The sequence below is a fragment of the Montipora capricornis genome, chromosome 9 (genome assembly GCF_036669925.1).
Source record: "Montipora capricornis isolate CH-2021 chromosome 9, ASM3666992v2, whole genome shotgun sequence".
NCBI lineage: Eukaryota > Metazoa > Cnidaria > Anthozoa > Scleractinia > Acroporidae > Montipora > Montipora capricornis.
The window spans coordinates 7,971,596-7,984,095 of NC_090891.1; the positions used below are offsets into that span (position 1 = coordinate 7,971,596).

At 38.5% G+C, this 12,500-nt stretch overlaps 2 protein-coding genes across 3 annotated transcripts in view; both read right to left on the minus strand.

Moving 5' to 3' along the window:
- Window positions 1-3,132, minus strand: part of LOC138015834 (malate synthase-like) — a 114,084-nt gene extending 110,952 nt beyond the window's left edge. Inside the window, exon 1 of one of the 2 annotated variants that reach the window (XM_068862953.1) lies at window positions 2,971-3,132. In XM_068862953.1, coding sequence (XP_068719054.1) covers window positions 2,971-3,075 — 105 coding nt within the window. In that variant the 5' untranslated portion in view covers window positions 3,076-3,132. The remainder of the gene's footprint in view (window positions 1-2,970) is intronic. The other variant, XM_068862954.1, reaches the window with a different exon arrangement.
- Window positions 3,133-6,181: 3,049 nt separating this feature from the next.
- LOC138014928 (N-alpha-acetyltransferase 15, NatA auxiliary subunit-like) overlaps window positions 6,182-12,500 on the minus strand; it is a 41,940-nt gene continuing 35,621 nt past the window's right edge. The window contains 8 exon segments of the mRNA XM_068861818.1: window positions 6,182-6,807; window positions 7,636-7,733; window positions 9,402-9,545; window positions 9,859-9,957; window positions 10,744-10,773; window positions 10,776-10,851; window positions 10,967-11,046; window positions 12,115-12,259. Of these exon segments, the coding sequence (XP_068717919.1) occupies window positions 6,604-6,807; window positions 7,636-7,733; window positions 9,402-9,545; window positions 9,859-9,957; window positions 10,744-10,773; window positions 10,776-10,851; window positions 10,967-11,046; window positions 12,115-12,259 (876 nt within the window). The 3' untranslated portion in view covers window positions 6,182-6,603.

Here is a 12,500-nt window from a genome sequence, read left to right on the forward strand (position 1 = left end):
ATAAATAAATAGCTTCCAGTTTGTCCAAATGTTTTTCAGGATCAAAACCATTGGAGACCATTCCTAAATTAAAGGCACCAACTACAACTAGGACCACACAGACTTTTCTCATATTCCATATATAGTTTCCCGATTTTCTCCTTGTAATTAGCAACTGGTATTTCTAAAGACCGAAATTATTACTTTTATAATTATTATTGCAGTATACACTTCTGAATGATACTTTAAAATACTAATACATAGGGCGCCAAAGCGTAACCAATGAACCAGTCTCAACTAAAATAATTACCAGTATTGATTCTCATTAGGAATAAACAAAACTAAAGACCTAAAAAAGTTGTATATTATTATTATGATTATGATTATGATTATGATTATGATTATGATTATGATTATGATTATGATTATTATTATTATTATTATTATTATTATTATCAACATGATTTGGTTCTCTTTAGTTGTCAAGTGTTCTACTGGGTAATGTTTATTGTGTCTCAGAAACTCCCCATAGCTTTAATGGAGACACAACACTTTACACAACACTATTATATCACTATTATTTCACTTTGCACTGCTCGCAGGCTATACTATGCACATATTACAACAATTGCATATTCATGTAGCATACAGGTGTTTTTACTACATTTACAACCTTGCTGGAGTGAGGAAGGATTTTACGAAAAAGTGCTTGACACTTGATTTATAATAATTATTAAGGACAGAACAGATGGCATCGAGTATCCTAGTCCACAGGCTGTGTCCCGATACTCAGTAACATTTCCTGCCTTAAGTAGCGTTAGACAAACCTATAAGAATAATGACACGACACAATTATTATTATTATCATTATCATTATCATTATTATTATAGGTTTGTCACTACTTAATGCAGGAAATGTAATAATGAGTATCCGGACACAGCCTGACTGGACTAGGGTACTCCATGCCCTCCGTTCTATCCTTAATATAATCAGATGTACAGCACTTTTCCCAGAATCCTTCCTCACCCCAGCAAGATTACTCGTTATTACTCGTTATAAAAGTTCCATGCAATATGGCATTCCCAACTGTCTCAGCCTCATATCAAATCCTCTTGAAACTGTTCCCAGTGCACCAATTACTATTGGGATGACTTGAACTGAACAGCAGTTTCAATTTCATTTGACCTCATACTTCAAGTTGCAGGAAAATACTCTTGTGTTGAATGGGCAGACTACATGAATTATTATTATGCATGATTTCTCTTACTTATCAATTTAGGAGCACAATATCAGGCTTGTTGTGTCCAATGTGATGGTCTGTTTGGATCTTAAAATCCCACAACGGTTAGTACTTCTCAGAATCACGGACTGGGTCAGGTTTGTGGTCAAACCAGTTTGCTGTCCTTTCAAAACCACACTTCTTGCTGAGATCCCAGTGGATAACCTGGGCGACATTATAGTGTCCCCATGACTTGCACTGTTTCTGTGCAAGTGCAGTGCATTCTCCTACTACTACATGTATTAATAATAATAATAATAATAATAATAATATAATATTATTATTATTATTATTATTATTTTTTATAGATATTTTCTATTAAATAGATTTCTATTAATTAGTATGTTAAGACCAAAGAGAAAGACACATATGTAATGGATTTTTTTTAAAATGGTCTAGTATAGTACGAAACCTTTTAGTTTTTATAGATTTCTATTAATTAGTATGTTAAGACCAAAGAGAAAGACACATATGTAATGGCATTTTTTTTATTATTGTAAATTTACGATTTTTCTTTGAATTTGTTAATAAATAAATTAAAAAGATATTATTATTATTATTATTATCATTAATTAACAAAACTACAGTTCCATATTAATTTTCATACATTTACTTGTAGTTCAAAATGCTTCTTAACCCCCACAGCTTTCACAGAGATTTGGTCAGGTGTGTTGCATGACACCAAAGACCATGTGCTGTAATGTGTAAAGTAATGCTGATAATAGTGTGAAATGGAGTTATTGGAGCCTCTCCTAACACTGCTCTAAAGACAGAGCTTTCCTCACGATATGTGCCATACACAACAAAGCTGACTTCTGAATAACTTCCAGCCTCATTTTCGCTTCGCACCTACTACAAATTCTAGAATTTACTAATTCACCCAAATGGCACACTACTGTACTTCTTAGCATCTCTGGTCCCACAAAGTCCCTAGTCTCAATGGCAATCAGCAAAAGGACTATCAAGATGCCCAGTCACAGTTTCATTAAGTCTAAGTAGGTAATTATTGTTCTCCCAAAAGCAGAGAGAAACAGAGGGCTGACTACTGATAGCCTGAAAATTGGTGTCAAGTACCCGACTTCTGTTGCAAACCAGAAAAGTTGATGGGCATACTGGAGACTAGCCTGTGCCACAGACAAAACCAAACCTTTGGTTGGGTCTGTCTGTGCTGAAATCCTCGTTCTGGGCCCCCAGCAGCATACCAGGATATTGGACTGTTCAGAAAAACAATTGTTACCGGTAATAGCCAATCAGGTTAAAGGGAAATTTGAAATGCACATCCGCTTGTTCGCTGACTCCGTTGGGAGTATTGGCGCAACTTCGCAGATCGTCTGGGACGCAGGCTAACTGGGAACCAGTTTTGGTTGAATTACAATAACAAGAAAAGAAAAATATATACAGTGTTTAAGAAAAGACGGGGTCCTTGGGTCAAAAAGCCTACAAGGTCAGCTTTATGACCCGAATTTATCATTAATGGTTTGGTGACGGGAGCTATTTGAAATTGACCTGCTGGAATTCCACTCTTTCAATACAAACGTATCTGGAAGACTGAATAATTATACTGATTACCAGGCCAGATGTTCTTGTCTGTTCATCTCTCTTTCAGTCAGCAAAACAGGTAATCAAAGGATAATAACTTTTGGAAATTTTCAAAAGGTCAGATCAAGCGGGTCGTATACGGTGGGCACCATTAAAATTGATAATTAGTTACCTCGTTCAAGCCATCCAAAAGAAGTCGACAACATTTTTCTGATCGGTACATTGAGATCGGTTGCAGATGACCAGACACCGTGGAAAGTCTTTTGCTAGCTGCCATTGCACAAACAGAGTTTTCTGCACGAACAGAAGCGGGGATTTAGCAAAAACCCAGGGCGGGTAAGCCCCAGTTTCCGCGAGTCTTGGGTCCAGGCTTCCCAGAGCACCCCTGCTGTCGCAACCCATCCTCTAGGATTATGGGAAATGAATATCTATTTTTAAAATCAGAACCCCAATGCCTAAACTCGCTGGACTCGAACCTGGGAATGTTCGATTTATAACCCTTGCACTTAACCCCTACACTACTGTATCGCTAACTGACAAAACACTTTTTAAAAGATATTTAAAGTATATTTTTTCTTCCGAATGCTGCTGTAAACGTGTATTATCACCGGCTAAGAAACAAGTTTAAAAAGGAGAAAATGTCGGTTACCAAACCTTTTTAAAATCAAGTACTAGACTTAACCACTATTCAGCAATGATTTTTATGTACTAATTAGATTTGATAAATAATCGGTGCAATTGTCAGCCAGTTGATCTTTAGTTGTTAAGTGGATAAAAACAGTTCCTTCGCATTGGGAGCTCTGGGTTCAAATCCCTTCCAAGGATGTCTTTTTTCTTTTTTTTCTTTTTATCTGCTACCACAAGTCCTGGGACAGAGTATTCCTAAAATGACGATAACAGTCATTCCAGGGAAAATTACGAATTGTCGATAATAGTCATTTCAGAGGTAGAGGATATGTTGGCTGTTCCAAACCAATCTCACGTTACGCCTGCTCCAGCAGCACACACGCATTGTTTTACAACAATTAATTGGGTCAAACTTTTTTTTTCCGCGGTGACTTCAATTTCATTTGCACTGCTTTTCAATCTGATATCATTCTGTCTTTTTTTTTTTTAAGATTGGCAATAGCGATATTCACCGTTCATAAACAGTTCTTTTTAAAGTCAGTCATGTAGCAGCGTTAAGGTTGCCAATTAAAGAACAAAAGAACCTTTGTTCGACAGCCAATAGATCTCTGGTCGGTACATAATGACAAAGGTGACATACCAGTGAGTAATAAGTAATAAGTCGAAGCGCGGCAAAGTTCGGCGTGTGCGCAAATAAATACGGTTATTCCATCTACCATAACAAGAAGAAGAAGATGTTTCTTGAAGCCCTTTTTTTCGCATTCGAGAAAAATTTTTTCAGAGTTTTTGTACAAAATTTTGGTCATTGCCGTTTACATGAGATCATTGGCCTACAACTTTCCCAATGTCTTTCTGCAAATCAAAATCCAGAATTACGATGTGTAATTTGCACTGGTGTTACACTTTTTGCACTGGTGTTACACTTTTTGCACCGGTGTTACACTTTTTGCACTGGTGTTACACTTGAACTGCACTGCTCTCAGCCAATCAGAATCGAGTAATTTTTTCATGTGTATTATTAATGCTATTAGCACGCTCTTTTCCGATAATTTAAACTATTTGTTCGCTTCGCTCACTCGCGAGAGATACTTTCAGCACTCGAAGATAATTGCAATTCGTATCCCCGCGCGGCTATGTAATATCCTCTATGATTATCAGGTTGAATTGGTTCTTATGTTTATGGTGCTCTTTTTACCAAATTTCAGGCTGGAGGTTTTAACTGTACTAAAATGGCGGCCATTTTTGAATAAGGTGTATGTACGTTTCTCGAAAGACCCGGGACTTTTCAGGCCTTTTGCCGGTGTCACAACTCCTGGTTTATCTTAAGAACGGAGAGGCTTTGAATTATCTTACTTCACAATCATTTTGAATTTTGTTTAATTGAAAACTTATTAAAAGACCAGCTTATCAAAACTAGAGGGATGGCAGTTTCATAAATGGCTTTCCGGGCCCAAAAATTATAGGGACTTCCGAGAAACGGGCACCAGTTTCTTCGCATGAGCAGTACAAAAGGTGTGGCTCTGTGACAGGAATTAACGAGAGTTTTCAACCCACTCACTGTCAGAGAATGTTTCATATGCACGCTCGTACTTAAACACCGGTTCGTTGTCGCTGCTAAACTCTTCTTTCAACCGTGCAACGAGCGAGCAAGAACAAACAAAATAACCAGAGTTTAATTTTCTTTTCCGATGTAGTTTTTCCTGTAGCCTTGTACCCTTGCAAGGTTCTGTCAACCTCCAAGGTAGATCCAGCTGATTTTCTTTTGGACAGGAAACGTACGAGTTTTGAAGTTAAAAAATGTATGATATATCTTGTAACTTTTATGCAAATTACCATGCAGAACTTAAGATAGCATCGAGTCATTCTCTTCTCTTTCAAATGAGATATAGAGTGTTTTGACGTGACGTCACGGCGCCCATGTCGGGGTTCCCAAACAGTGGAACGGCGGCCACATTGTTGTACCAAACTAATCTTCCGGAATTGAGCTCTATTGTCATGCAAATGTTTTCTTTTGTTTTGGTGGAAAAACAAGGTTACTGATCATGTGAGTGAAAACACTCTATAAATTTCCTTACTGATGCGAACACTTTTGGAGAAAAAAATTAAAAATACACCTGTCATCACTTTCGCTGTTTGGGTGTCTGGAATTGAGTTTTAACAAGCATGGATTGGGTTGACGTTGGGAAAAGCTTACGATGGTGCCGATCATGCCTGACTAGTTGAGATGTACGCCTTGTACAGATTCTTAAGTTGGTTCGGGATAGTGATTCACAGGAAGGATTGCCAAAGCTCTATCCCACACCTCACAGATCATTGAGAAATAATTGGAATAACGCGATGTTATCTTTTTAGATGACGCTCTCGTTAAAGGCGTCCGAGTGTTTTCTTATCCTCATTTCGAAGATTGGCGTTGCTTCAGCTCCCTATAAATAATGCAAGTGAAGCTGACTTTCCGCTCACGTTATCAAATAGCCTGCACACAGGCTCTCCGTGCGTCGAATGAAGCGCGATTATTCCCCAGCCGTTGACCGCGCGCCATTCGATGCTTGGAGAGTCCGTGTTGAGTCTGTGTGCAGGCTAGTTGTCAAACGTTAGTCACCAACAAGAATCAATCTCTGGACTATATTCACCCGGAAGAAACAAACTGCACCCAGTCATGTCATTCCTTGGTTCCAACCACCCAATTACACACACACAAAAATAAAAACCTACAGAACAAAAAAGAAACTTATTGTACAATATACTGAGCCGGAAAATGGTCTCTTGAATCATAATTTATTTCAAAATACCATTAATTTTGATTCGCTTGAAAGGCGTCTGTAGCCTGAAGCTAAAGAATTCTCTTGATGTTCACCGAGTGCTTTGCGTTGAAAATCTAGGATGAGTTTCAAATACGACTTGTATTTCAGATATATACTTAAATTGTTTGCGTCATTTATTCGGTCATACATGCAAAGGCTACTGTGGAGAATCGTAGGGAAAGGTTGCCTCACTTTTCCATATGACAGTGAAGACTTGAGCAATCATTCCAAATGATAAAAATCGCTAAACATTTTGCGCAAAATTTTAAGGAACACGTTGTTTCCTTGCTTGGTGTTCCCGCTCTCAAATTCTCCAGGAAGTAAAAATGTAATTCGGCGCAATCCCATAAAATCGATGCCTCCTGCTTAATGTTCGATCACACGTCCCCATCACAAAGCGGTTCACTCAAACCAATTTGAGCCGCGTCCACACCATTCATGCTCCCAGTGGCTCCATCATCCTTCGCAAAGACAGAGGCCAGGGGAAACAAAGTTCGGCATTTGAGAAAATATTCCCTTGTTAAATCACTGCATTCTCCAAAGGCACCTTCCAACAGAGTATTGTAAATCAAAGTGCAGTTCTGTATGGAAAAAAAAAACGGAGTAGCATTTTGGTCTTCATTTACGATAACGCTGATAAAATGCACTTACACAAGAACCTTAGCGTTTCGCCTTTAAGATGGGGAATTGCAGACAACGATCTTCCATCTCATTTGCACGTTATTAAAAAACAAAGAGGCACATTACATCATCCGCTCGTTCTTTAAAAACGGAATCCCCGCACCTCACTCCGCTTCGCTTTACTGTGAGTACAGTGGAGAAAAAGAAAATATTCTGGTCATGCTTCCTCCATTGGACATTGCTGTTTTCTCGAGAAAACGTTTGAGAAAGCACCTTGGTGGTTTTCCCTGCATAGCATTTCATATCAAACTCGTACAATCCATCTTACTTTGTTGCTGTAAATAATCAGTTGACGGTATAGCTTTAATTAACGCCCACTATCGGTGAAAAAGAACTGCAATTTGGTTTCATACACGAGACTACCCAAGACATCAACGTAAAGCCCATCAGATCACGGTTTTTGAAACAACAGCGCCTAAAAACAAAAATATATAGCCAAAAATACTTTCAGGGCGAATCTGGGACTTCAATGGTACGCTTCTTCACAATCCTTTTTACTAGAACATCCATCTTATTACAGGTATTCCTGGACATGCGTTTTTTTTTCCAAACAACAACAAAAAGATAGTATGAGCAGTGTATCCAAGTGTGGAAACAAGGCGAAGTCGAACACATGGCGGAGAGAACATTGTTATGTGAACCCGTAAAACAAAATACCTTAATTTAGGTTATTTATTCTTCGAACAGGAGCAAAGATCCGGTGCAAACAACTGTAGTGATAGTCTTACCTCTAGTGTCCTGTCTTCAAGATTGTCCGACAGATCAGTGACCAGCGCCAGCGCATCATCTATCTTCGTTGGATCTAGCAGACACAACATCCTGCACCCTGTTGACAAAAATCACCTCTGTTAAGTTTACAGCCACGACTAAAAGGCTAACAAGAACGTAAGCGGTTACACAAGCCGGCAATGGAATGTGGCAAGTCAAGATGCTAATCGTAGCAGTTATTGACGTTACTTGAGCAGTAACGAAAGCAAAGCCTAAAAAAAAATTTTGCTTTCCCTTCCTTACTTCTCAAGTAACTTCATTCATCTCTCTGCAGTTCAATTGAACTGAATTTTTCTGGCTTTCTTTCATTATTGCTCAAGTAACGTTAATAACTACAATGATAAGCATCTTAACTTGATTCATCTCTCCGTAGTACAAATATATGTGGATTTCATACACATTAACTTTCGTCAATTGGAATGTGTGTTTGGATTGAAAAGAAAACGTGCAAATGTTATTTCTTTATCGGTGACGACTTAAACACGAAGACGCACCAGAAAAGGGGTCGCTTCACGCTCTACTTTTGTTCGAATTCATTCACGCACAAGTGATTATCCAAGATGGCGATCATTAAACAGCAGCACAGAGACAGGGGACAGGAGATCAAGAAAAACAACGACAGAAACATCTCCTGACATATCAACACAATGCCATTAGGGAATTTGTTATTGCACAAATTATGAGAGTGCTGTGTTTGCGACTACGGTTGATGGACAAATCATCCGCATGACGAGAGACCGGAAAAGTTCTCAGTAGTGACCAACGACGAGTTGATTTTAGACAATTATTGTGGAAACATTATTGACCTCTTTCATAATGGTGGCTAACTAAGATACTCTTCTGTTTTAATGCAAATAAGCCTTTCTGGCCTCGCTACGACGAGCAAAAAAATACTTGTTTCAAAATGAGAGCAGTAGGTGTAATTACCATGAATATAAGACAATGTAAAGGACGTCACCATTTACTGAAAGTGGTCTATGTACCACCCTCCGTTTTGACGAAACAAATACGTCACCAAGCAACCAGCAGAAATTGGAAGTAACATGACGTGAATTTGACAAAAGCATGCTGTTATGGAGCTTACGCATGGCAGAACACGACCACTGCAGCAAACTCATAAGACAAAAGTTAACCGCTTTCCATTGAAAGGAATCATTTTTCCAAAAGTAAGTTATGTACTTAACTTGCTACCGGTATTCATCAACTGCACTGAAATGAACCCAATTAAATGCAGAGCAGAAATGGAAACTCTTAAATGATGGAAAGTGCCCACTCTCTCCGCAAAACCCAAATTTCGCCGAATTAGCTGAGGGGAGCAAAGAATGGCAACAAAATGTAGTCAAATGCAAGTACTTCGTGCGAAGCGAGCAAATCCATCGGTTTCACTCATTCAACTTTTCTTTTAATTCTCTGTGAAAGCTCCCTTCAAGAGGTCTCCACTTCGGGGGAGAACAGCTGTGTCGTGTTACGGTTACGGTCGTCATATTGTTACAAAATAAAAACTGTTTTTGTCAATTCAATTTCGCAACCATAACATGTCACAACCGCTAAAGTTGGCGGTGCCCGGGAAAATTCGAGAATAAAGATGAGCCATCCTACAATTCGATTTTCCAACTACAGACAATTTTTTTTTAATTTTGATAGCAAGCACAATTTTTTTCTGAGCTACGTTATATGTAAGTAGGGGTGGAGGTTGGCTCTTTTTTGCTACGTTATCACCTCTTACCTGAAAGTCTGTGAAGCAACGAATGAGAATTTTGCTCCAAGAAATCGGAGTTAAACTGGGTTAGGTCTTTGCCAGCAAGCAGTGTTTTGAGTTCGCGTTCAATTACAACTGTCACTGGTTCTTTTACGTCTGTTGATTCTGACACTACAGAGTCGATAACAAACAAAGAAGTAAACAAATAAACTAATGATTGGCAGACTGACGCATGAAAGGACAACCTTGCAGTCTGGCTGGTCAACTGAATAAATGTAGGTGAGTCACTGACTGTATAGGTACGAGTTTTTTCATTGAGCACGCCCATTAAGTTTGCACGTGCACATAAACAAAAACTACAAGTCGCATACATATTTGTTACCTATTAAAAGGTATCTACCAACTAAATGGCCAGAAGAAAATGGCTTTAACTTAAAACATAAACCATTACAAAGCAAAAGTAAAATACAACAGTCTCGACTACCTTTGACAGCAAGCTTGACAATATGTTCGTGTAGCTTGGGGTGATTTCGATTGATGGCATGAGCTCGCTTTACAGATTGAAGCATCAGTAAAAGTTTCCCTAACGGCAGAAAATATAGTATGTACATTTAAGTTCACACTGCAAGGGTCCAGTTATCTGAAACTTTAATTTTTCCCACGACAGTAGTACTAGGAGTGCCGGGGGGAACAACCACGATACAACGTTATGTTGCTGACGTCATAAAGGTTAATGGCTTCACAACCTCTTTTCTTTGCAAATACAGCAAACAACCGCATATAAGAACCTTGAATTTAAAAACCTGTTAGGCTAAAAATTTCATTTTAGACCCCCTTTACATAAGAACCAGGTTAGGGTTATTTGATACCTTTCTTGGGATCTTTTCCAATCCTAACAATGCGCATTTCAGGATAAGTTCGACAAAATTGTCCACACTCGTATCATCTACATGAACTGGTCGTTTCTGTATCTCAATGGTATTGTGCCGAATGACTCGACTCCCACTTTTGACCGTTTACCCAACCTTCAAAATGCACATGCAGGATCTTTGTAGTTTACAACCTTCTTATCTTTCTTTTCTCTCACCCTACCCCCCCCCCCTCCCCCCCAAATTTTGGAATTCGAATCTATGGTATGACCGCTTCTCTCTCTTGTTTATGATCCCAAAATCCGGTCTCCAAGCACCAGTCTCATCCCATTATTTAACCAATTAACTTTAAAGGATACATGGCATGCATTCCATGTAAAATATTGCACCGACAAGATACTCAAAACAACTTGAACTTTATACATTGTACAGAAGACAACACAACTATGATCAAGGGCGGATTGAATTAAAACACTAACACTCACAAAATGGGTACATACTTTTGCGAATAAAGAGTTCATAAGCCAAAGGTGAGTTTCGATTCTCCCTGACGCCAGGTTTTGTAATGGACGGAGAAACTTCAGAGCTTGATCCAAAGGATTGGAAACCTGAAAAGACAATGGACAAAAAAATGGGTAACATTCGTTTTACAGCAATACCTCGCAAGACAAAAGTAGTACATGTATACTAGCATGATGTGTCTGCCAAGAGAACATTACATACCCTACACAATGAATCTGGTTCCAGTTGCGGATCCTTTAGTGAATCTCCTTTCTTGCCACTTTCCTTGTTGTCTTTCATGTCTGCATTCAATTTAAAAAACGATTAAAATACTTCTATAAAATTTTGATGTCTGAACTTAAAAGATGCCATTTCATCATTACTAAATTAACTCATAAGTTACACAGTGTTCTTTACAAAATTGTTAACATTCCAAATAGTACCAATTCAAGGAGAAAACATGAAAATAATTAACTTCCATGCTGGTCCCAGTTGTTCGAAGCGTGGATAGCGCTATCAGCTGGATAACTAAATTGGTTTTCCTAGAGTTTATTCGCTTGATAGTGATTTATCCGGTGGATAGCGTTATGCCCCTTTTGAACAACCGAGGCCAGAATTCTAGGCTGTTTTTCCACTGTTTGTGGGAAACGTTTTACCAAAAGGTCTAGTGAGTAGGAGAGACATAACTTTTAAAATATAAAACAATGATTTTGAATGTTGCAGACACGTTCTTCATTCCTCAGTGCAAGTGTTACACTGTACATGTACAGTACATAAGATTGATGAAAATCTGATTATATTGTATCTCATGTACTGAAGAAGTGGATGTTTCTGCCAAAACAATCACATCTGCAACAATGAAAATCACTGTTTTACATTCAAAAGTTTTACAAGAACCATGTTTAAAAAAAAAAGAAGAAAACCCCAGCTGGCTGGACACTTCAATACATAATCATTGTCTTCATCCTTGCAAGTAACAGACAACAATTTCTTCAGTGCACAAAATGGTTCCTTGGAATGCAACATATTATAGGAATCTCTGTTGATGGAACATTTCTCCGTTTTTTAAGAAGCACTAACAAACCAGTCCACTGCCACTACAACGATCTGCTAATAGACCAATTCGGCAACTCATGTTGTACTCAATTAATATTTCTTGGGGTTAATATTCTGCGCGAATTGAATTTGTACGATAATGTAGCATTTACGTTTAACTGATATGGAAATACTAGGAACAAAACGTTTTATTCCCAAAGGATTCGAATTGGGTACAACATTGAGTTAGACGAATTGAGCAATTGTGCATAAAGCCTTAGGCCCCTGAGAATAAAATTACCTTACTTAAAACCAAAGAAAAAGATAATTTATACCTTTTTTGTTCTCTTGAGCTTTCTTCTCCCGTTTTCTTTCCTTATTGCGCAACTTTCTCAGCTCTTTCACTGACAACTCACTGGTGCCAGCTTCAGTGTCTTCACTGCTTGCTGTTAATGGTTTATCGTGAAGCCGGGTGTAACACTGCAACATAAAAATGCACTATAAAGCACACATTACGATGACGTTCAATGTTGCAGACATGGCATACAGTATCCTTTTAAATGGCTGAGGCAAGGCTCTGGAGTTTTCACAGGTGTTGTTTGTCACCAGATTTGCATTGGCTGGCTCAATGGCCAACAGCTCGGTTATTTTCGCCTGCTTTTCTCTCTCTTCCCCCACTTTTTCTGTAAGTATTTTACACGTTTATTTCACTCGTTGCTTC